At 35.8% G+C, this 26188-nt stretch overlaps 1 protein-coding gene across 2 annotated transcripts in view; it reads right to left on the bottom strand.

The window, feature by feature from the left end:
• The window catches only part of macrod2 (mono-ADP ribosylhydrolase 2), a 605869-nt gene that overhangs the window by 395284 nt on the left and 184397 nt on the right, over positions 1–26188 (bottom strand). For both annotated transcript variants that reach the window (XM_088933999.1, XM_088934000.1), the window contains exon 5: positions 7903–8019. In XM_088933999.1, coding sequence (XP_088790125.1) covers positions 7903–8019 — 117 coding nt within the window. The remainder of the gene's footprint in view (positions 1–7902; positions 8020–26188) is intronic.

The following is a 26188-nucleotide window of genomic DNA, read 5'->3' as shown; positions in this document are numbered from 1 at the left end:
TCCAATCTAAAATTTCCCAGAACACTTATAGATTGAACATTAAATTATGAGGAGAAGATACTGTATTGAACAGCACAGAGAATGAAGCCACTTTCTGTGTTAACACTTCAGAATCTTTGAATATTTTACTCCCGCAGGCCACTATAAACATGAAAATAAAATGTTATCATCTGTGCCAACAAAGGTTCCTCTTTGTAGTTGTTTTGTACACTCAGAATATAAAAATGAAAAATGTATTTTTTTATTGTAGGCTGTCTGAATGAAAACAAACCCTTAAACATTTCTAAACGCACATATATATCTTCTACCTTTACAATCTCCTAAAAGTAAAGCCAATGATATTTAGCAACCTTGAGATTTTATTTACATAGGAATTGAGGGCAAATAGACAATTTCCTAGCCTAAATAGCATAATACTATTTTTATTTAGTTAGCTTTCATTATATTAGGTGGATAATTGCTGTAATTTTTTAATAATTCCCAGACTGCTTTTAATAATTAAATCCAGATGTGTCTGCATACCTTTTTAGAAACACTTAATTTGTGTGGATGTGCACAATCAATTTTATAAAGAGTCGTATTTCTTTTTCTGCTCATGGGGAAAATTATGGAATATAATTTTTGTCATTAAAGAAATTGCAAAATGACAGCATTTTAAAATGTCATTTTGTATTGCCTTATGTAAAAACTTTTTTTTCTTCCAAAAGGAATAAGCTACGTAATATTAATCCATTAGGTGCCAGTACTTTTTCCAAGTAAAATCCACATTTCCTTTGGGCTTCGTACCCCAATTTCCTAGCAATTATAGAGATGTTTGCTACTTTATCAAGTGGTATCACCAAATGAATGTTTTTTTTTCTCCTGTTTTACACTTTTCCACACCAATTGAGATTTCTGTAAACTTAAAAGCATATTTGATTAATTTATACATTCATCATAATTTACAAATCGATGCCAACAAAACATAAATCATAAAGAATTTCTCCAGGTTTCAACAAGCAGGCTGGAATAGAGCACAGGATACATTTTTAAATATGTAAGAAAGACTATATTACGAAATCAATTTCTTGGTTATGGGAAATAAGGGAAACATTAAACCACTATTCTTTAAAAACCAACAAAGAGACAACAAGAATATGCATGACTCCTTGATTTAGTAGTTCAAACACAGAAAAAAGACAGAAAGCGCTGACTATGGAAATGAATCAGTCATAATTACGCACATCTGCAAGGTTGCTGTTAAAACGTAAGGTGACAACATACTATTTGAGCTGGATTATTTATATTGCAGTGAGTGAATTGATTAACACAACAGGTACGTGATGCTTTTTTATGTTGAGAATACAGGGACTGCTCTGTGTGAAGACTGATACAAGAACAGCATGAACTGCATCTTTGTGTTTGTACATAATTCAAAGGCTGGGTTTACTCACTTGTTTGCTCACATGTTTTATTTTGGGGTTTTGTTTTTGTTCTCGAGTCCTTGCACACAGCATGTTTTTATAGATTCATGAAAAAGCACAAACATTTAGCTGCCACTGACGTTCTTGCCCCAGGCACCTATCTATATATCTGTCCGACAACAGAGATGTTGTGCCTGCAGCTGTAGATTTTCACAGGAAAGATGGCAAAAGTAATGAGATGCCCAGTTGTTACTGGTGATGTGCCACTGTCTAGGTAGTCACTAGCCCTACCCCCAACAAAACTTGATTTCAGCAAAAGCTAAAAGATTTTTTTTTAAACTGAGTTAACTTTTAAACATGCATCATGTGATATCATTCTACATCTCTCAATTTATGACGAAAGACATTCAGAAAATACATAATTTTACAGTGTAAAATTTAGCAGTGGTGGGTCTATAACTTAGTTGAGATTTCTGCCCTTGGTTTGAAATTTGATCTACTGAATGTCAGAGCATCAAATGTTTTCTATATTTATGAGTTCTTTAAAAGAGCACATATACTTTCAGTTAACCTGAAAACACACAATTGTTACAGAAACAAAGCATTGATTTTAATATTAAATCCACTTTTAATCTTAAAACTGCAGTTTAGCATCTATAGTGCTGCATAATATCAAAACTTGAAATCCCTAAGCACACTACACTTTCCAGTATGCATACACAATTAAACATTATTATATACTGCTTTAATTATTTTGAAATATTTCCTGTCAGAGACCCCAGTGTTATTATTTCAGGAAAGCAATATGGAGGCCAACCCATCAGCTTTAACCTAAAGCAAACGTAATAAATGAAAACAACTGCTTTTGTTTTACAACAGTTCTTCTTCCAGAACTTTTTTTTTTCCTTTTTAACTGCTTAAAAGAGCATTTTCACTAGGAGGGCTAGAACTTAACTACTCCCATGTGGGTCGTTGGCCAGACTCGTAGCTCATCCTTGTCTTTCGTTATTGTTTACAACCTCGATTTCTCGCTTGCAATATCCGTAGCAGACATGAAAAAAAAGCACTCAACATTCGCAGAAGTCACAGGAAGGCTATGCTTCAAAGAAAAAAAAAAGCCTGCATATTGTGGATTCATATGCATTGCCTTGAGGATCTGGATTGCTGTACCATGTAGTAACACGGCTCTAGCTTCTTTTTAGGCAACCTTTTTCTTTACAGAAGAGCCAGATAGATATTTTACAAAAGCCAACAGAGAACAGTTTGGGAAAGTACGCTCAAGATCTGACAAATAGAGAGAGAAGGAAAAAGTACAGGTATGCTTTTTGTTGATATAAATGAACCATCGGTTATTTAGCACAGTGCCATTAATATTGTCGCTTTTTCAAGGGTGGACCTGCCATCCTTTTGTACATGATAGTGCATGTGCGGAGAGAGCTGTTTCAGTGGGGCAGTTCAGAAAAAAAAATAAAATCACAAGCATAACCATAGCAACACTGACTTCAATCGGGATTCTTTATTGCTCATGAAACAGTCAAGACTGTTTCGGCGCTTGAGGCCTCACATTTTCCTTTTCAACCATCTGTACACCTTCACCAAACTACCTCTTTCAGGAAAAGGAAATAACACAATTTCCTGCACGTACTGCAAACTATTAAACATTTGAAACATGTGTTTATGCATGTACTTAAAAATATACCATAGCTGCAACACCCTACCCATTTTACCACTAGAATATACAGGATGCGAGATTTGTGTTTACTGCTCTCTCTTCGTAGGTAACAGAACTTGATCCCATCCCATGAAAGGCGACATGCTGTCATCCATTCAGGCAGCACTAGAAATACATCTGCATGCTGATTTGTCTCTTGTAGTCTCACACATAAAGCAACATGGCTGTGTTGTGAAGAACACGGAGCAGTGCCGGAAGTTTTATGATCCCTTAGTGAAAAAGAAAAAAAGACCTAAAAGACCTAAAAGAAAGGTCTCTGTGAATGTGACATCTACAATGCCAGAATAAAGATTCTGTGATGTTTTATAGTATGTTGGCAAAGTTTGGGAGACCAGCGAAGCAAAATGTAAATGAATTGTGAAAATGCCCATGTTATATAATTTCTGTAGCATTCCTTAGACCAATATTAACTTCAGTTTATCCATTTGTTGTTCTCAAGTTTTATACCAATAATTTAATTGGAGCTCTGTTTCCTGTTCCTGGGCAGAGCAATGATATTTGGGTAACTGACAGAAGTTTTAGGATGATTTAAGTTTTAAGATCCCTTTCTCACCATCTTGGGATGTTAGCACATCTGGCTAAGGTGAAGGGAAGAATGGCTTGAGCTTCAGAGTAGATCAGGAGAAAAAAAAAACAGCCACAGAGCTCTGTAGAAACAGCTGAAGTTAATTTGGAAGACGGCAAATATTTGGAAAAATGTCTCCTCTCCCCTTCACTGATCTGTCTGGTTTGCCTTTTCCATGTTTTTAACTTGGTGTTGTAGTATTATCTTTTAAATAACACTGATGAGCTTTGCAAACTTTGTTTCAGAAAGTGAGTAAATGGGAAAATGGATAGTGTATAGATAAGTTACTGCTTGTTTTAAATATTTTTAAGCAACTGTGAACTATAAAAGCGTATTTTGGCTAGTTAATCTTCTCACACAGTGTTGATGAACCAGATTAAAAGAACAAAAGACTGTCTGGAAGAAAAATACCAATACGAATAGGGATTTTATTTATATACTGTAGCACTCCATGAGGGTCCTGGGTGTTTTAGGCATATAAAAGAACACAGAATTGTGCATTGCACATTTAAACATGTACTAATTACTGCTTGTGTTGATTCAGCAGGATTTCTTAATGAATGGAAAAAAAACAGATGGTAAATCCCACAAAATAATACTTGACTAGGACAATAAACAGATATTGTGCAAGAGATGCTGAAGTTATCTGGCAATACAACACAGACGTGTTCTGCTAATGCAACAGAGTTAAGACGCACTTCAGTTTCTAGTTTAAAGATACTGACATGGGAATTCACATTTCTGCAATAGACAATGTTTTTCCTTAAATTAATAGCAGTGAAATGAGACAAATGAAGATGTACTGTATCATACCACTACTCTTCAATGCTATTTTTTTCTAATGTCTTTTTTTCCCCACCATCTGCATTACTTCAACATTTACAGTAAAGGGGGATAACCTTTATTGCCTGCATACACATTCCCTGAAAGGCAACTGACTACATACTAGTAAAGAACATATCTACAGAAGGCCCTTAAACATCCCTATCCCTAACATCTATTAAGTGACTGTATAAGGTTTACCAAAAATCTGCTGCTGGGAATTCCATAATCTCTAATGGAATTGGAAAAGAAAAAAGAAAAATGACAGCACATCCAGACTGTTGTCTGTTAAAACTGATTTTGCTTCACACACACACACTGACATTGACGAAAAAAACATCACTGGTAAAACAGAAATAGTACAAATTCTAAAGGCTATTTGAAAAGCAGATCGCCAGAACATAATAACAGACATGCTTAAGGAATATATCTGAGACTGTATCTTAACAATGCTGAAACATAAAGATGAAAAAAAATTATGAATACCATCATAAAGGTTCTGTATGTAATACCTCCAGAAATCTGAGAATGGACCTCTTTGTTCAAAAAGTAAAAAGGAATAGCAGAGACAAAAAATAATAAACAGAAGCTACCTCAATAATTCTAAAATGACTTTCATCTGACAGCCAAAAAGAAACAGAAATTTATATCACTGGCTTCTTCGTAAAATGATGGATTAACAAAATGAAGGATGTGTGTTTCATAATTCCATATTAGACTGCCTCTTGGCAAGATGCATTTGTACCCATTATCACTGAGAGAAAAAAAATCCCATTCCCAATCTTAAAAAAGTAAACTGTTCCCTTTTGACATACAATAGATAATGAGACTTAAAGGATGAGAGCACCTTAATTTTTTATGTTACTTCTTAAAAGCAATTTTCCCCACCATTTTTTTCATTGAAAAATGCACTTGTAATTGTAATAGATTACTTTTAAAAAGCATTTTTTCCAGACACTGATAAAGATGCTATTGTGCAGTGTAAGTGAATTTTACAATTAAAAGGGGGATTCTGGTTAAGCAGTGGTCTACATGATCAAATTAAAACAGGATATTTTTAACAAAAAAATATATTAAAAATATACCATCCCTGTTTCCTCCTGTACAGATGACTATGCATAAGAACTAGAAGATACACACTTGGCAGATAAGTGTATATGGAAAGTGAGCACGAAATGTTTGTTTTTTTTAATGAAGGGTGTTCTTTATCCAGTTTCTTAAAATTGGATTGATTACAATGGGTGCAAAGTGTAAGCAGTCAAAGACTACCATCCAACTGTGAGAAAGAAAAAATAATTCACTTTCCAAGTTAAAACACAAGCAACATTCACGAAAGAAAGATAATGCAAGACATGAAACAGTTTCTCAGAATTCAGACAATTTTTAAATTATTTTTGGCTCAACCCACACTTTTTCAAGAAAGCAGCAGAGTTGTTAATGTTTAATAGCAATAGCATCAACAACAACAAGATCACCGACAGCACTGACAGGCAAAGCTTTGTGTCAAAGGCTTTTTGTGCAAATCTGTGTGTAATAATTCAAAGATACACTTTTTTTTCCCTAGTTGCAAGACATCAAAATCAAAACACGAAACCGACTTTCCAATCAACATACCTCACTGCTTTGAAACATTCTCTCTTAGGGAATTTGATATTTGCAAAACAAAAAAAAAACAGCACCTCATCTGTTTCAGTTTAATTGCATCCCTATCAACAGATGACATTATGGTCTATTAAACTGTCACATTACTGTAAGGCATAAGACATCTAACCATGCATCAAGCAGTCTACCAAACACAATGAACAGTATAATCTATTTTAGATACCACTTCGATGTTTGGGAATAAAGAAGAGACAGGATTGGAGAAATCTCCTAAGTCCCATCATCTTTTGAGAAGCCCGGGATCAATAATTCAACAGCTTTAGCACTTAGTGACATTCTAATAATATTATATACATTAAAAAAGAAAATGTATCTGATCTTGGCATGTTAAAATATTAATGTGGTAATAACTTTAGCCACCCTCCCTATCGTTATCACCCAAAGTACGTTATTTGATGATTGACAATTTCAATGCATAATAATGTAAAACCTACAGTATTTACAACACAAAATTGCTTGCCATAAAACAAAGTAAATCACGTATAGTAACTGCTAGTTTTATAAGAATCTAGTAATTTATAGTAAGAATCTAGTTTTAGAGAACTCTACGAACATTTCTCCTCCAGCATGAAGCTAGAGAAGATTTATGAGTGGCCACCTGTTACTTTATGTGATGTATGCACACAAACTTATATACGGGGGTATCAAGCACTATTCCAAACCTGGATGGAAAAAAAGGCATTGATAATTCTGTTTTTCCAGCTTTTCCTGGAAGGGCATTTCAAACAGAACTCCAAAGTGACAGGTGCATTACTGGTAATTACCCCACTCCACTCCTGCTGACCAGCACCTGTATACACAGTCCCATCACTTGTAATGACTCTTGAGCAATTGCAAGAGAGGCCATGGCTGACTGTAGATGAACACCCAATAGCACTCAGCTAGCAAACAGAGACCGAGATATATCATTAGCTTTATTCTTGCTGGGGCAAACACACACCGCAAATGCGCACAAATATACGCACTACAAACTGATAAGTCGAATTGTACCGAGGACATTGTTACTACTGGATTATCCTATTTTGATATTTTTTTTATTGGACACACTGAGGTGTTTCTAAAGAAATTCAGAACGTGTATCGGGTGATAATAGGCTTTCGAGGATTTGTCTCCCCTTCATCAGTAAACTGAAAGGGAACATAATAATTGCAGCTGTGCTTTAACACTGAATTCTATTACAGTCAAAAGAAACAGGATTTGTATTTCTTATGTTACCACAGTGTTGATTAATTGTCACTGGCCGTTAAGCTATCTGGAAATTGTGCGTCTTCAGTACATTCTTCATTTACTTTTCGTTTTAATCGGCTAACTAGAATCATATGGATGATTTTCTAAGTACGCAAGTCAGGACTTTTTACTTCACAACAAAGACATTTAATATGACAGGCCTACCGTCCCTTACGGTTATAAAAACACATCGCCCATGATTAGTCACACATTGACAAAACATGGGACTGGAAAGTGCAGCCCCCAAGTGAAATTTCATTGACCAAAATCAACACGATTCTGAATTCAATAATTAATCATAGAAATCCCATCCTTACAGATAACAGTTCGCACAGTAAGGCAGAAGACCAGTGCCATCAGAGACTGGAGAGGACCTACCTTGTACTGGGCCATTAAACACTGAAGACGGGACGGTAGTGGTTAACAGGGTCAGCTGAACAAAAATAAATCCTTGAATTATAGGACACAAACCAATTTTCTTTTGTACTCACACTTTGCAGGCAGATCATAGCCACTGGTGATTTTGGCTTGTCCAGTATCACAGCCATTCAGGGTTTGGCACTCATCAAACAGGCAGGGACCAGCAGCTCGGTGTATGCAGCCATCCACTAAAACAAAGCAATATAGAACACAAGTGTAAGTTTATCTCTTCGTTCACTGCATGACCAGAGGTTTCAGAAATTCAGATCATTCAAAAACTCTAAGGAGCTTTAAATGAGACCAGAACATTAAGGATCTATTGCAACATGCCATATTGTAACTGTTACAGGCAGTTACCAAAAATGCAAAAACAGAGAACTTGGTTAAAGTTTTCCTGTAAACCAATTACAACAATTTAGCAATTCATTTTCTCTTTTGCTGTCTTCTTAATAGCTGCTAAGTTAGAAGCTTTTTCGGTAGTAAAATAAAGTTCCTGTGAGTGACATGAGGAAATACAGTGCAACAAAACAACAACAAAAAATCACAAGGTCTGTTTAGATAATAATAGAGATGTGCAGCAGTAAGTTAAATCACATCAATTAATTATATCTTCATAAAGGCTGGATTTGGCACATTATTTTTAGAACATAGCAGCTATGGTGGGGGAATAGCACTTGAAACTCTTAGTATTTTTCATCATGAAGCCAAAATAATGAACAGATGTTTCTCATTTTATTCTATCTGGTATAGGATCATTATGTCCCCTAAATTATAGTAAGTGGCTTAATTGTCACATTACAATTTTCAGTTTTTGTTGTTTTATGTGCACACTGAACTAAAACTAGACAAGGGCTTTAACCCTCTTAAATGTTGATAAAGCCTTTCCAAAATATTTGCATCACTATAATTAAGGGGAAATTTTCTACCAGGTGATATTATCAAATTAATATAAAGGGTTTTTTATTTGTATTTCTTATTGAATCCCCTTACATTTTCTCTTTACAAAGATAACTTTGCCTAAGTGGCTTCAAGCAAAGGAACTATCATAATTTAGGGATTTTGTTAAGTATAAAATATACAGACAGTATATAATTTTGAAGTCATAATTCTCAAAGAAACAACATCAATATATTTTGTGAAGTTACTACATTGGGAGCCCTACCTCATAAGGATTTAATTTCACTTTGTTAAAGCGAAGACCCAGTTGATTGATAGTACATCTTGCACAAGAAGGCAGAAAGATAGAAATCCAAATTACTCGTCTCCAAAGGCTGACACCCTGCTATGAGCTGGTTATCAATCAAATCTAAAATTGCAGGATTCCACTGGCGACCAGGAAAAAAAAACACCTGTGGTAGCAGCAATGCAGAATAACCTTTCTTTAAATCGTTTTAAACAGTTTTAACATCATTAACAACTGTTTCTGACCTTGTGTATATCAGGCTACAGTACTTTTCCCTCACTACGGTTGCCGTGTTCTTTAAACCTACCCATCAGTCACCATAAATATATAACCAATTGATAAGTTTGACCTACTGCTGCAAAACAGATCCCAAGATTTCTTTATATTTATCTTCGAAATTAGTGTAATATCTATCACCAGAAAGCATATTTTTCTATCTTTATGCAGTATACTGTATGCCTGTAACTTAGTTTTATTCTCTCTTGTTGTCTCACTGTCAGGATTGTCATAAAGAAGAAATCTAACAGAGCTAACAAAGACCTCTACTTAAGGGGAATATATTAGAATGGAGGTCAGCACCACTATCTCACAACTCTGGGTTCCTGGGTTCAATTCCAGTCTATTATAGGTATCTGCTGTGGATTTTCTACTTTGGGGGTTATTTCTCAGTACTGGCTTTGAGGCTATAAAGAAATAGATCTATTGAGCTTATGGGCTGAATGGATTCCTCTCACTTCTCGACAAGCTGATGTTCATTATGAATCTATACAGAAAGACACTGTAAGCAATAACAGTATCAAACTACCAAAAATAAGAAAGGGTGCCAAATCTCTTTAATTCTATTGTTTTTTACCATAGACTCCCAAAGGTAGCAATGCTCCTTTTTATAGATGCATCATAAATATCGCATACTCAAAGATCCTAGTTAACCTTCTTATTAACTATCATGGCTACATTGTATGGTTACAGGTGTCATGTTCAATGTAATTTAATTCTTTTTATAGACCACATTTTAAACACACTGGCGCATTGCTCACATAACCTATAACTCCTCCCTTTATTCTAGAATGACTTTTTTTTTTGATACGCTAAGTGGTTCTCAATGAGCAATAAATAATTTGAAATCCCTAATAATTATTTAATCAAAGTTAAAACTAGTCTGGCTCACTAGTTCAGATATTAATGTATTATTCATGCTTACAAAATCTGTTACCTTTTTAACAAGGAGAAAGGGAAAGGGAAGAACTATTAATAGTTCTCCATCTATAGATTTTAAAGAGTGTCTAGATATGTTCAGAAACAAAATCATATCTCAGCTTTAGAACAGCTGTGGTAGTAACTATACAAACTGTAACAAAAGTTTAATCTTCTGAATAGTCAGAGTAGAGTAACTGTAGCCTTTCCTGTACCTTGCTTGGAGTGGTACATTAAAAATGTAACACTTCTGCTTTCTCTCTTTTTTTTTCTCAGTAGGATTCCAAGATAATTTTCTTCAGCTTTTGCTTTTAAGACTGAAACTTGAATGACCTTGTCCTTTGTCTTTATTCAGGAAAATGCACATTTACAGACAAAACAGAAACAGTCTGTATTAAGGCATTGATTACATTCTCTGAATTCTTTATAAGTGAAATGTTTTTCACATTATGAAGCATGACACAAAACACTCAAAACACTCATTAACCGCATTCATCCTATAAGGTTTATGTGGAAGGTTTAAAAATTTTAAAAATTCAAAGGGCAGCAGCAAGCTTTTCATGAGATTACAGCCAGCTCTTTTCAAAGTATAATTACAGATCTACAAAGCAACAACTGGTTTGAAAAAAAAGCCCCATCAGAAATACAAGTCCATCAATCATCTTGAATGGAATGAAGTACAGCAAATGGATAAAGATTGATTTCAACAGCAGTGTGAAACAGTATTGAAAAACAACAGCAATAGATGCTTGATAGACACAAAAGTATGACTAAGACTTTCCTACAGTCCTCAGAAAGTTCAGAGTGGCCGACTTAAAGATGATGATTTTGCCCAAGTCCAATATTTGGAGAGCAGTTAAAATACGGGGCTACCAAGAGACCCAACCCATAAAAGTGCTCACTCTGAACCCAGGTTGGGTTCTATGGCGTCTCAAGTTCAAACTTGCGTCATGTAACTAGCTGACAGCAACTGGGATTCTGGGATTACACTAGAAGCAGCATTCATCTGGCTCACTGCTGCTGGGGTTAGGGACAGAAAGCATTATTTGGCCAGGGCTCCATCAGGCCCACAGAGAAACAGTGCCCCCTGCCACTTCCACGGTGCTTGCTCAATAAGAGGGGCAGTTGGAGGAGCTTGCGTGCCTTGACTTACTCTGCCCCTGTGGGACAGCGCCAGGGGCTATTGCTGCAAACAGAGGCAAAGACACAGTTGGGGATCCTAAATCGGGTGGATACATAATCCTAATAAAACACAACTGTTGATTACTCAGAAACTGTTGTAAACACTGCAGTTTTGCGTAGTATTTATGGGGCTACAGACATTTATTAAAAACACACAGTAACATTCCTTGTTGAAAATGCCTGAGATCTGTTGGCTTTCCAAACTGAAAAGCATGACTCCCAAAATAAAAACGTTAACAAAATTAAATTGATATTATTACCACTGCACACTGCAACAGTTATAAGATAACCCTTTTCTGAAAAGGCTTATGTGTTTATTAATAGCATCCTTCCATTATTCACAGCTAAGTAAATTCATATAAACCACACTAGAGATGTGGAGAAACCTAATCTGAAGCCATAATAATGAAGCACAGGTGTGAATCCCATGCTGTCTACTTACTTCGCAGACATGTGGCACTTTGTCATGCAGTTAGATGTGTGCAACTAACTATCTGAGAAACACTCAATATTTTATGCGACTGTCTGAAAGACACTGCCTGCTAGGAGATGTCTGCCATATGACGCACAGTTTGGAGAAAAAAAAACATGGAGTTGCACAAAGTAGGCACAAATGCAGGGAATAAAGATTTCAAATAATGTTGACAAATACTGTACATAACTTAGAGAGTAAATGTTCTCACTACTGTATCTCAAAGTAGAGTAAAAAATCAAATAAAGCACAATAACATTCTGGGAGCTAAGGTTCAATAAAACCTCAGCCACAGTTTATTATAAACAAAATGAGCACACCACAATTAAAATCTGAACGATCTATGACAATGTAATAACCTTCTCCATTTAATTCACCTACTCCTCTTATGGTTAACAGTTCTATTACGCAGACTTTTTAACATGCATTTTTGTTTGCGCAGTTACATAACTATAACAAGAAAAGACATTATGTCCATGTGTTTTACATCTCCTCTGACAGCAAAGCCAGACAGTCATTGACTAGTTACATTATTTGAGTGACAGTTACCTTGGCATCTAAACACACTCATTAAAAAAGAAATCCTGCTGAAATGTCAGAAAGATCAACTCAGTGATGTGGAAATCTGGGTCGGAAAATGGCCTTGGTGTTTGCTAAACATCTATGTACACTTCACACATAATATTCAGCTAAAACACTTAATACGAGCGCATGGCATGTACATCGACACAGAAAAAGCAATTATTTTAATTGTATTCTTTTCCTCTAGCACTCATTATCTCTATTTTTAAACTCTTCCAAACTCCAATCAAATTTGTGACAACAAAATAGTGTGGCTATGTGAAAAATGGAGTAAAAAAGAAGGTCACGTGTGGAAAAGCTGCACAATATTGTTTAAGATCTAGACGGTATTTTGTGAAATTTCAGGGGTGGTACAGTACATTCAAAATTATGGATGAGACCCTGTGTGAAACAAATAATTACTGTTAACCAAATTAAAAAAATGTAATGGGATTTCAGGGACAGATGTTCCTTGCTCCTTGTTCTGTGAGATTTTGCTCTAATTATACTCTGCACACAATAAGATAAAGTAATTGGTTTAATTACCTCTCAAGGACGTTTGTAGCCAAACCTAAAGCACGGTCACCTTCTATAAAAGACACCAGAAACAACCACCCTAATGAACGACTCTGAATAAAGCTTTTTCTGGTGTTTATACTTTAACATACACTGAAGTATGGGAATGTTAATATCAGACAGATCAAAGTGAACATGCTTTCTTCAGTGCAATACAATATGATGAGAAAGAAAAAATATTATTTTAATAGAATCACACACATAAATAAACATGTGCGTGAAAGTACTACAGTACATAGGGGAAGAATTATCTATTTAATACAAACAAAAACACTTTTTCCTTGTATTTGCAGAAATAAAGGGAATGATGCTCTCTAGGTGAATTTACTGCAATGCCGGATAGCATTTAAACAATGAAGCAGCAGTGTTTTACACTACAATGAAATTCAACACTTTGCATTTACTGTACCACCAGAGAAGTAATGATTGCAATTTGTCATCAACCTCACTGTAACCTAATAGTATGTCTGACAAGCTTCAGGAGTGGAGCACGAAATCCTGCAAGCGGAATGCGAAAATACTGCCACAGCACAGATTCATAAGGCATCTTATCAGACAGATAAATACCTATGAAGATCATTCGAAGAAAGTTGTTTAAAATTAATAGAGAAACAGACGAAAAGGAAAAGGACACAATTTCAGGTTGTGCCAGCTAATCTTTAAAGCAACATGATCTATGAAGATGTCTTAACAAAGATAACAGATAAAACACAGAGGTGGATATAAATATATAATACTACATTGCAGAGTATTTTTTTTTCCGGTTTCGTGCTCAGATCTCCAGCAGGAAATTCCTCTCAACTATAACCTAGCAAGCATATTCAGTGCTAGCAAAAACAATCATTGCATTTCTATTAATCTGTAGACAGCATACAGAAAAAAAACAACAGGGAAACAATTCTTCATGTATAACTTTTAAGACAGACTTTTTTTGAGCAATATTTTCTTCAGAGAACTTGTGCTACAGTATTAGACAACTAATTTGATTAACTGATTTTTACATATAGCACAACAGCCTTGCGAGAAACAAGTTAATAATATAAGATTTGTATTTTTGATATTTTACCATTCATTCCAGGCACTGAATTGAATTGGATAAAGGGTAGATAGACAGGAAATCTAAATACAGAGTGGTGCTGGGGTTATGCATCTGTAGCAATGATGCCTTGTTGCTATAGGATAAGTCATACTCTGACCCCATACCCATAAATATGCTACTGCTATTAAAATGTAAAATACTTTCAAGCACAGAGGAATTCAAACCCATCATCTAAATGTGGAAGAGGTAAAAATGTTATATTTTGATCATGTTTTCTTTTTTATGTCACTTTCACAAATATCTTGGATTTGTTCCTAAAACTACAAAATCAGAGCTAAAAACATTAAATCTCAGGTCAGGAACAGTCCCTTGTTAGCATCAGAAAAAAAAATTAAATATGTTAACCAATTTTCTGGTGAGACTTCGCATGGCTTAATCAAAACTCATTATAAGACACAAGACCGTCTCTACCGATCTGTCCCACAGGTAACATGTGCTTCATTAACAGTTATGAACTTATGCGGTTCATCAACAATTCAGATATCCAGAATTGCGTAGGAACCCTGTATTGTGTTCTAAAGCAGCCTGAAGAAGCAGGTCATCCATCAAACTATTTTGCAAAGAGGGCAAACATGATCCTTGTGGCAGCATACCTGCATGAATGACACATGGTCTCTCATCTCCTGAAACATATTACAGCACATACAGGAATTGTGTACTAAAGTGAGGTGACTATTTTTGGCATGAATCTAGAGCATAAAAGTTGTACATTTATTTTCATTTCTTAATCTGTATGTTAACTGCAAGCTACTGCATATAGCAAAGAGCATATAATGTATTATATTAATATCTATATCAGATAAAAAGAATAATCGTATAAAGCAAAATTATTACAATAATTTTTAAAACATTAGAATTTTGGAATACAAACTCAAACTGTCTGTAGAATGTATATTCATACACTATACAGTATATATACATTCAATTAAAACTATAAAAAGCACAATAACTTTCACACTCCATGTTCCACCAAAAGGAACTAAAGCATTTGTACAGCACTGCACATACATGAATCTATGTAAGGTTTGTCTGAAAATAGATTTTAAAAACGCAAGCTATGTAATTTGCCTTGGCATTTCACGCTGTGTGTTCCCACAACACCCTACCGGTGCGCCATCTTGCCTACAGCAACTCCAACTGAGAGCCTGACTGTTAAGTCCTCACCTCCCTCCAGCATACAGTCCCAGTACTGCATTAGGTGTAGTGCTGAGCCCCTTGGTTCTGCTCCTGGGATCCTGCCTCTAAAAGCATCACCACACTCTCCCATCACTATTGATTCTCTAGACTGATCTATTATGTAAAACAACTCTAGGCTCTCTGGCTCACATCCAAAGATCATAAAAGTACACCTTGGTTCAACTCTCACGGACAGCATGAAGCTCTTTGGAAAATGGATTTTGTTTCCTTTTGCATAGTAGTGCACTGTCAAATAAATCTAGCCCAAGAACTGAGCAAATTCTGCAGGTTGCCGGGGCCACACTATGCTATTCTTATCCATAATAACACATTTCTTGCCTTGATCTCATTCAGCTTACAAAACAAACAAAACACTTCAATTTGGATACAGAACACTGACAAAACTTGTGGAATGAAGAAATCTGTTTACAGAACCAACAAGTAGCGCATAAAAAGTCAGCCCAACTAGCACCTCATGTACTTGATTCACACTACTGAAGAAATTAGATGGAGAAAAGCAATGTTTACTGAGGCAACAGTTTATCTTCAAAATGATTACAACTGTCCTCCAGATCCATAAAGAAACATTGTATCATTATCCCCATGCTAATATTCAGGGGCTGGAGACCATTCACATGACTTCTAGTGGAATATGTATTCATTCATCACAGTAGAAGTGCAGGGAATACTGTTAACAATACTGCAGAATCTTTTTCTGGTTTTGGCAAGCCATGTGACTGTGAACTTAGGACAAACTCAGAAACTTTCAACTTTGGCTCCCTCACGCCATAAACAGGAGCTTCCCAAATCCAAAAATAAATTAATAACATACAATACAAGCCTCCAGTCTCCGGGAAACGAATGGCCCAGATGCAGTCTAGCTATTTATGCACTCATATTACTGGGAATTAAAACTGATTCCCAACTGCTTTTGGATATCTCAAGTGTGAGTGCACCGATATGTGTTCATTAATCCAGCAAAGCCATTTCGGGAGCAGAAATGTGTTACATTGCACTTTAACGCAAATGCAATTCTCTTTATATATTATGAAAGGATTTGTCTTTATTCTGGAATACCTCTTAGACATTGTAATTAATGAAAATTTGATTCATTAAGATGAATCACAGCATGCCCATTCCCCTATTTCCCTTAATCATGAGTTCCTTACAGCTAATTCTCCTTTCTCTCATTCAATTTGGAGTAATAAAGAGGTCCACATTCTAGCAGATATTTTTAATGAAAATGATCCTTACTTGTCTGAGGACATTGCAATCACAATATTAGCTTCCTGGATCCTTTTCTTTTTATACTTACGTCTCCATTCTGCCATACATGCCTATGGGTCACTCTGGAGGGCTGTTTGAATCCAGGGACAGGCATGGGAATCCACTATTTCTATGATTTTATTACAGGCTGTATAAAATCCCAGGCAACAGTTCTGCCTCCAAAATCCTAATAACCAAATGATAAACTTAAATACCCTCTGCAAGCTGAAGCCCTGTATACAAAAGCACAGGAAGCTTGCAGCGACAGAAATGGATCTGCCATGCTCTGCATTACGATTCTCCATTCCTTCTCCTCTAGCTTTCATTGGATCCATTTCTTCCATTATATTATTTATATGTAACTGTCTCAGGTCCATGCAAGGTAAGACTAGTGTGGTCAGTGGGGTACAGAGTGGTACAATTAGTATTGGTACATTTAGCTTAGCTGTCTAACTACTTCTCCATTGGAAGAAACTAAAAGTGCAACCACCACTGATGGTTGGGGGACTTGGGGTAGGGGCAGTGTTATTTGGTTTACAGTGTTATATTATATTATAAGATCATAATTATAATGTTATATTAAAACAAACTTACTTTCAGAATTACAGATGCCATGCATGTGGTCAAAGCAGGACACATGGTTTTGCTGCATTCTAATTTTGATCCAATTATTAAGCTTTTAATTATGCTTAATGAAAGAACACAATTTCTGTGACAACGACAAAAGATCAATTGGGTTTTAAAACATGAGGCACGCAAAATCCAGATTTTAGCACTGCCTTCATTCCTTATTTCTTTTCCTTTGTAGGCATCTCACATTTCTTAGCTTTTCTGGGCCAATGCTCTGCAGTTCTTAGGGACAAATGGCCCCTAAACACAGATGTAAATTATCCTTTAATGCTGATGTCCCACTTGTAATATATTGAACTGGTGACAGGTTCTTTAAAGTCTTTCCCCCCTCATTTACAATCCTCTGTGTAGCAGTAGATCACTGCCGAGTAACTAAAAAAAGCTGCTACTAAGTGATGCACAAATGATGGTGCCCAGTACAATATTTCAAACCACATTTCTCCATGTGCCCCTTGGACCTTTTAACTGTGAAGTTTTCATTTAAGTGTCCCAGCCTGAGCTGTGCAACATCTGCTACTGTCCGGTGTTTCGCGGCTGTGAAATATCACCGTTAATACCTCATCTATCTCTCACCTCAGCTCCTCTGAATTCCAAGCAGCACATTGTGTGGGAAGGTGCATTTATTAATCGCCTTTCTTCATTTAGGTTCTAGGTTGCTGATATGGATAACTATTTATAGAGTTACAGAAAGATAAATGACAAAACTATTTTGCACTATTTTGATTTTGTCTTCTTTTTCCCCAACTGCCAGGGTCATACACTTGCTACACTGAAACAAATACTTCTTCTTGTGCTTAATATGGAGGCAGTATTTTGCAAAATCTTATTTAATAACCATGGCACTATAAATTCTTTTGGGTACCTGAGTTTATTCACGTTCTTATCTACGTATTCCCACATGCCTTAAAACCTGCAAAGCTCTGCTTACTTTCTATGAGCTTTACTTCTTTGGGATTCATTCTTTGCAATTTCTTCTTCCAGCACAAAGCATTCCTATTCTTCTATTATTAAAATTCCCAGCTTTTCACAAGTAGCGTCAGTGGCAATTTTCCTTTGTAATTATTTTTTGCCCCACAATGAATTTAGGTTCAGTCTTCAAGCAGGAAGAAACATACTGCCAAGATGGCATTAGCTTGTAAATGAAGATAAAAAAAGAAGGTATTAATTTGCTCAAGCCAACCGAGAAAAAGCTTGAACTTGAAAACAGGGGAGACCAAAGTTTTAAAGTGGTTTACTTTACCAAAGTCAAAATTGCAACTGAGGCAACTTTCTAAACACTGAAAAGGTTGAAAGTGCATACAACATTAAATTTAATAAATATACAGATCTATAACTAAACCACAATGAAAAAAAAAGTCCTGCTTTGTTTTAATTTACATAGGGAAAACTTTAGTATCTAGCTAGCATCAAAGCACTTAAATTTATTTAAGAGATGAGATACAATTTTTAATACTTTAAGCAATTTAACTGCACTACCACCCTTGTGCTTTATGATGGTAAAATACAAAGTACACATGGTCTAGGAAAAAAGTAAATTGAATCTAATGCATAGGAATATGCATACATTTTCTCAAAAAATGTATAAGTTACTGAGCACAGTCTGGAGAGATACTAAAAAATGTATTAGGAAGAAAAACATCATTGGGTGCGTAAGAATTTGCATTTCTTAAGGACGAGACAAATTTCAATATGCTCTAAATGGGAATGATGTTTATACCTATGAAAAAGCAGGTGATATTTCTATCCAGACAACAGTGTGAACAGGCACACTGAACAATCTAATTGCACATCCACAACACTGTAGACGTCCTGCCACTACAGTGTATGATATCACCAAGTGTGGCAGATAAGCAAACCAAACATCACAAAGTGGTATAACCACGTAGAATAGTCATATAAAAACATAAGTTAATTTTCCTCAATGCTACGTCTTAAAAGCATACATTGATATTTATTTTCCATGTTCTGACCTCCGAATGCCAGAATGAATTATAGGAAGTCAACAGTGCGATGACTGAATGCTTGGTGGCATGTTTAGCCTCCTGGGACATTTCTCAAATTCTGCTAAAACAAAGCCTCAGTGCTTTTACACCAGGAAAAACTCAGGATTTATATATAAATACTGAAACACAGGTGTTGCGGAATATGTTACTACTTATGAGAGGATAGGAGGACACAGTCTTGGTTTTTAAATATTTTAGCGAAGGTGAGGAAAAAAAACTGAACAAAAAAAACAGCTAAAAACTACACACAGATTTATCGAGCTCACAATAAAGGAGAAAATACATACTATCACAGGAGCTTCAGTGTCTGTACTTCAACACCCCCCCCCTTCCATGGGTGTGATTTACAATACAATTTTCTACCCAACTAATTTCACTCAAGGAGATAATGACTTGAATGAAACGCTAATCAAGTGCCAATCAGGAAGCCTTGAGGCATACAATGTCAGATATTAGACATATAAAATAACAGCAGAAAAAAGGCATAAAATATTTTAATGTTCAATTGTATGCCACGTACTAATGGCAATAAACTTTGAGGCTGATGAAGCTTATTTCTCCAGTGCATTTCCCCAACAACAGCCTTCATTTTCAACCTGGGCCTTCATTAATATTCCAGCACCAATTCCAGCACTAATACTGGATTAAAACAATTAGCTGCGTAACTGTCACTCACTGAGGATGATTAATCAAACACTGCATTCCTCTGTAAAATTGCTGCTTACCAGGTTTCAATTTAGTTTCCTGGACATTAAGCATTACAAATAAAAGTGTAGTATAATTGCTGTAATTTTTTACATCTAAGATAATTTAGCATTGAAAAATGTTTCTGAAAAATGCATAGGAACTACTGTACTGTAAAATCGTACTGACACATTAAGATGCTCTTCGGATAAAAATGCACCTAATACCACACAGTGTTTTCACAAGAAGGCGAAAAATGTTTATAGAGCCCTTTCCTCCCATTTTGATCAGCACTTCATGTTATGTAGCTTGAGTACTTTGAATAGTAAGCACCTTCTTTTCTCAACCTTGACTTCAGTTGTGCTCAATTTTCATTTATGTTCTGCGGTTCTGGTCTCTGCATTGTTTTGGGGTTACTAAACCCTTTCAAACGTTTAGACTTGTCCATGAAATCCCCTTGAACTCATCTTAGTTTGAAGTTGGAAAGTTTCGTATGTACAGTATTAGAATAAACAGTTCATTTTATTGGAATCATCATCCTGGTTTTTTTTGGGCTGAAATTAAATATTTAATTTAAAACTACATTTAGATTTCCTAATAGCATTTTGATTAAAGATAACCTTTTTTTTTTTAATGGCAGTCGTCACCAGCGATGTAAAAATAGCTTTTTTTATATAACCTCTACTACAAGCTAGCTGAATGAGTCAATTTCACCTCATTGTTACAGACTGCAATTTACAGTACAGAAAGGTAAGCAGATATTGCAACACACCGGAAAATGCTCCTGCCAGGAGTAATCCAAATATGTTGTGAAAGAGAAGCTTTCTGTGGAGGCAGCTTGTTTGTAACGTTAAGTATTCCTGACTAACAATCTGCTGCTCACAGCATTTGGAGAAGCAAGTCCTGGCAGTGCTATGGGATGATATGCTGAGTTGCGAAAGAAAATTCATAACAATACGTTCGGTTTTGTTCCCTTTCCACTTCTTCCACATTTCAGAATCACAGGCTTTAAAAGGGCCCTTTATTTTGGTAATCCGCAGCTGTAGATTTAGTTCTATGTGTTAATCTTTCTGACCCTGAAGTCACATGGAATAAATTATTAATATTGCATTAATACTTAATTACTTTGTTCAGTTTAATACTGTTGTGAATGGTACTTAGGTTTTAATTATCTGTAAATCCCTTGCTGAATTAGAAAATTTAGTCTGATTATTAGTTAAAGGTAATCTTTTTATCCAAGAAAAGATTTGTATTTACATATAAATTCCTAATTCTTACTCCTAAATGTGCAGTATACATATTTTGCATCATTCTCATAAAACATTATTCAAATGTTTATTTGTGATGCTGGAGAGGAAATGATTATTTTATGGCTTAATTAGTAATAAAACATGTGCAGCGGCAGTACTATAGAAACCATATAATCTTTTTATGTACTGCACTTCAACCATGACCATTACAGAATATTGTTATTCCGAAAATTCAGGAAGGTTTTTGTTTGCCCACTTTGAGGGCTAATTCTGACTTATTGACTTGGATTTTATTAGAAAATTTTAATTTTAAGTTTAAAAAATACGGTTTATTAAGAACACTTACACAAAAGAAGCCAGCATTCTGCCATCAAATATATAATTTCAGAACAACTGCTGGGAGTCAAGAGCTGAAACAAATACAGATTGCTTTAATGTATCTCATTCCCTTTCAGTGTGATACCATCTGACAGGATAATTTACACCTTAAAACCTTCTAAACAGATCTGCTGAATTAAAAAAAAAAGCTTGACAGAAATAACTGCTTTTACAGTTTATAATGGAATCAAAGGAAAATACTGCTAAGCATTGTTCCAAAAGAAAAAAAAATCAACAGGTTAGGTTACTACAAACTATTATCCCTGTGTTGTCATGTTCATTAAATCAGACAGCTGAGGTCAGGCTGGTGCCAAACCCATGTGGTGCCAGATTCTTGGTGACACAACAATCACATCCTTCTGCATTTCTTTGTTTTAATAACTCTAGCTGTGCTCCACACATGCAGATAGCTTGCATATCTCAATTCAAAAAAAGCCTCGCTCTATTTTCTGACTTCAGTTCCTTTGACATTCTCAGAATTCTGCTGTGCAACAGCATGGACCACATTCCCAAAAGGTCTCTCCCTGCATTTTGTGCTGCTTCCCTAAATGCATGTCTCGTCTTCATTTTTCAACCTGTCTTCTCCCTGTACTTTCAGTAATGTTCTTTCCCATCACACATCAGATCCTAACAACCCCTTTAACGCTCTTACTTAGTTATGGTCTAACTTCCTTTCCACTGGTCAGCCAAGAGTGTTACTTGATAAATTATACACATTATAAACGCTCACCATTGTGTTCAGCTCCTGACCACTGCAGTAAACTCCGCAAAGGTGACCTCTTAACCATTGTTTCTACATAGCACACTTGAGGTAGCAACACCCCCTCCCTCGCTTTCTCCCCTCACCATAGACACCACACTCATTTTTCACAGTCGACTCTTCTTTTATCTTTGTATTACAAATTACCCTTCTCTCTGCACACTCATTATCGACTTCATCATTAGGTTAGATTACTTTCAGCATACATTTGGCGCACAATTGCAATTATTTCCATACAGCAAGGCTCCCCATACCCATACTTACTGAATGTTTATTTTCAAGTTATTAACCCCAATAAGTGGGTAGGTATAATTTCTTAGTAACAATATTACAAGAACACAGAGGAAAATATACAAACTACTGCAAAGAATACTGAGATACCAGACCAACTGCAAGTGTATAATCAGAAGAGGACTTTACTTTCTGTCCTCAGGGTCTCGTAGATAGCATTACCAATATCTATAATCAATGTCAACACTTGCTTGAATAAAAACAGACATAAAAATTCCATCTACCGGGTCTTTAAAGTTTGCTACCTCTCCTATATTACGGAACACTCCCACATAGCAATCAACCTTGCATGAAGGAATCCTCTCTAGAATTCAATTCAAATTAACTTCAACAACTGTGAAACTGTTTTTATTATTATAGTCAAATATGAACTGATGCACAATGAAAACTGAACAGTCTTTGTTTTAAATTAATACTTCATTGGGTGCATACATAATGCCATTTGCATTTTAAATCATAAGGTTGCAAGCTTGCTGACTGTTTTGAGTAGTGTTGTTCCTTAGGATAACAAAATACTCAAGTCACGATTTTACAAAACCTCAGGTTTAATTTTGAATTGAGTTAAAATTGGCAAAAATGAGTTGATTAAAAACCTGCATAACTAATAAAAAGTAATATGAAAAAAAAGTGGGAAACTCCTCATGAGCGGGTATTCAGTGGCTACAGCACAAGAAATTCCAGGAAGAGGGACATCCTAAGTACAGTACCTCACCTGAGCACAAACTGAGCTCCATGATTGCGGGTTCAAGCCCAGATCAAGTCGATAGGCAAATGCAACTGAGATTCCCCGAGCAATAGTGCACAACTGGCTCAATGCTTCCGAGTGTAGGGTTGGATTTTTCAGCCAGAGCACTCTTAGCAAGATAGAGCTGGATTCAACTCCGAAACTGGGGTGTTATCTGCATGGAATTTGTATGTTCTCTCCGTGTTCTCATGGGTTTTCACTGAGTTTCACTGGCTTCTGGGAAACCTGGCTCTGGCATGAGTGTGTACATGTCTGTCTGTTTCTGCTTTGCCATAGACTGGCATCCCCTCCCATGGTATATCCTGCCTTGTGCCTGATGCTTGCCGGAACAGGATCCAGCTCAGCCATGGCCCTGTTTTGGATAACGCATTTAGAAAACGGGTGGATGGATGATGTAAGATTCTACAGTTTGATGGTGGCCAGCCTCCTCACAGTTCCGAATTCAATGGAGCAACTGTAGGACCAACATAATAATGACATCAATAAGAGAAAACCACAAAAGGCTAATATTCACCAGCTGGCCGAAGTTGTGCTGGAAGATATCCCACACAGTCAGATCAGCTCTTAGCCTCAAAGTTGCCAGGACTGTGTTTACTGAGGTCATACTTATTACTGAGTTTGAAATGTTCATTTTGACAGTGTGTCACAATTCATACTAAAAATGTATGATTGTTTCATCTGTTTGTTTCTGCATTTCCTGCAGTTTATGCTTACGAGTGTTGCATTTCATAGGTGCATTACTAAAGTACATGGCAATATTCTTCTAGGCACAAATAAATGCTGACAACATAAAACACTAATCCAGGCAAAGTATATTATCATTTAATAATCGTATATATAACTGTTTTACATTTTCTGTCTGGTTCTTTTACATATTGCCTTATTATAAGAAAATTAAGACCTCAAAAACTGATTTAGATGTTACATGATGTGTTTTATTGGATCTACAGCAGATCACAAGAGTCACCATATTATTATTTTTCTTTAATGCTGGCATTTTCCTTGTATCTTGGACATTCATTAGCTGATTCAGCGTTAGAACAGATTTATTCAGATTCAGAAACCTTTCCTTCTGAGAAGGACAACTTTCAAAGAATTGACGAAATGAATCTTAGAAAAAAATGGAGAGACGAAAAAAACTTGGTCAGACCTGAAAATGAGGCAGACATCGTTGGTTAACTCAGTCTCCAAGCAAACCAGCTTTTAAAACTGATGACTGCTCTACAGAAGAGCTTGTTTCTGAGTTGTGATTGCTCCTTTTCTACTGTAGTCATCTCAGAGTAGCTATCTTACATGTATCAGTAAAAGAGAATCGGTTTTTGAAAAAACTGATTTTTTTCTAAGTGATCAAATAGAACCTAGCTCTTTATCTCTGAACTTTTTTCCAGCATCTCTTACCCTTTCTCTTTCAAAACCTGTTGTTAGGAACAGGTTTTCTGGTTTAGAAACTGGCAACCTGGAACTTTAGATTACATATTTATATATCAGAAATCTGCATTAAAGAAGATCTTAAAAGAACCATACATGGTCTGCATCTGGCTAAAGAAAAAAACACTGATCTCACGAAGGTTAATATCCTTAACCTTCTGACAAAGGATTCCAAACTGCCATCAATAATGTATATATTGATTTATTTTTAAAATTATTCACATTAAGCAAAGTAGAGGAAAAAGATTTTTAAAGCAGCATGTTAGGCCTTCTGTATGTCATCATAAAATGTGCTTCTAAAATTAAGGTATTTGTTCAAAAGCACTGTTTCTAATATTAAATTTTATGTTTCTGTACAAATCACCCTTTTTCAAATAGATAATGCAATTATAGCAGTCTGATTTGAACCTCTTAGCTTTATGGAACTATGGCTGATGCAGTGATAATTATGGATCAACGCAATCCCATGCAAGAAATTAACACAGAGGACACTGTTTCTAAACAGTTTGCTTCTTCGGTGTCTCCTGACACTCCTTAGTTCATTACTCTGAACACTGACAAGATTGGCACATTGAATATACGGTTATATCGCTAATAGCAATTCTGTTTGCTCACGCAGGGGGTTATTGTAATTGCTGGCCCTTCAGTACAGACCACTGAGGAATTTATGACTGTGTGAAAGCCTAGCTTTGTAGCTCATTACCCAGTATCTGTCATTCTAGCCCTTGTTTGTCAAGACCTCATAGGCCCCCTTTGCACCAGTGTTGCTCCATACCTTCAGAAGACTTTCAAAGTAAGATGCAGCATTAACCTAAATCAAGGAAATTAAAAGGGGCTAATTAAAGACAATTTAAGGTAAAAAGTGCCCCATTTTAGAGGAGAGCAATAACTAGTACAGCTATATTATTAAAAAACTTTGCTTTCAAGATGACTCAAGGGAATATCTCTAAGCAATTTCATCATAAATTACTTCCTTGATTTGAAGTTCAGCTTCATGTCATGAAGGGAAAAGGGGGGATTATAGGCCCCGTTTTGAAACAATGTCAAAGATGTAGGACAAAGATCAAGGTAACATGCTGGATACTTGCTTTCTATGGTTTAAAACCAAACAAACCAGGCCTTCAAAAACTGTATTCTCGCCTTCTAACGGAATTTCATCATTTTGGAAAAAAAAAAGGAAAACATTACACAAGAAACAGCACTGGGACAGTTTGAACTATTGATCTAACCTTTCAGAGGAAAAAGTAATTATAAAAATGAAGAAAAATGCAGCAGCAAAAAGGAAGGCTGTTGTTTTATATTTAAATACATGAACAGCTGGTGTTCTTATGCATGCTTTTACTGCAGAGTAAAATCAATTCCCCATTTGTCCTTGGTTAAGTTTTGCTGTGTATATGTAAAACTACCTGATCTATCTGTTCACATTCACCTATAAACAATGATTGAAATACTCACAATTAAATTTGGTTTTCTTTGCAA

This window comes from Atractosteus spatula, chromosome 15, assembly GCF_055471065.1.
Source record: "Atractosteus spatula isolate fAtrSpa1 chromosome 15, fAtrSpa1.hap1, whole genome shotgun sequence".
In the NCBI taxonomy this organism is placed as follows: Eukaryota; Metazoa; Chordata; class Actinopteri; order Semionotiformes; family Lepisosteidae; genus Atractosteus; species Atractosteus spatula.
Note: the sequence above shows the minus strand (reverse complement) of the source record. Positions and strands in the feature narration are given on the sequence as shown.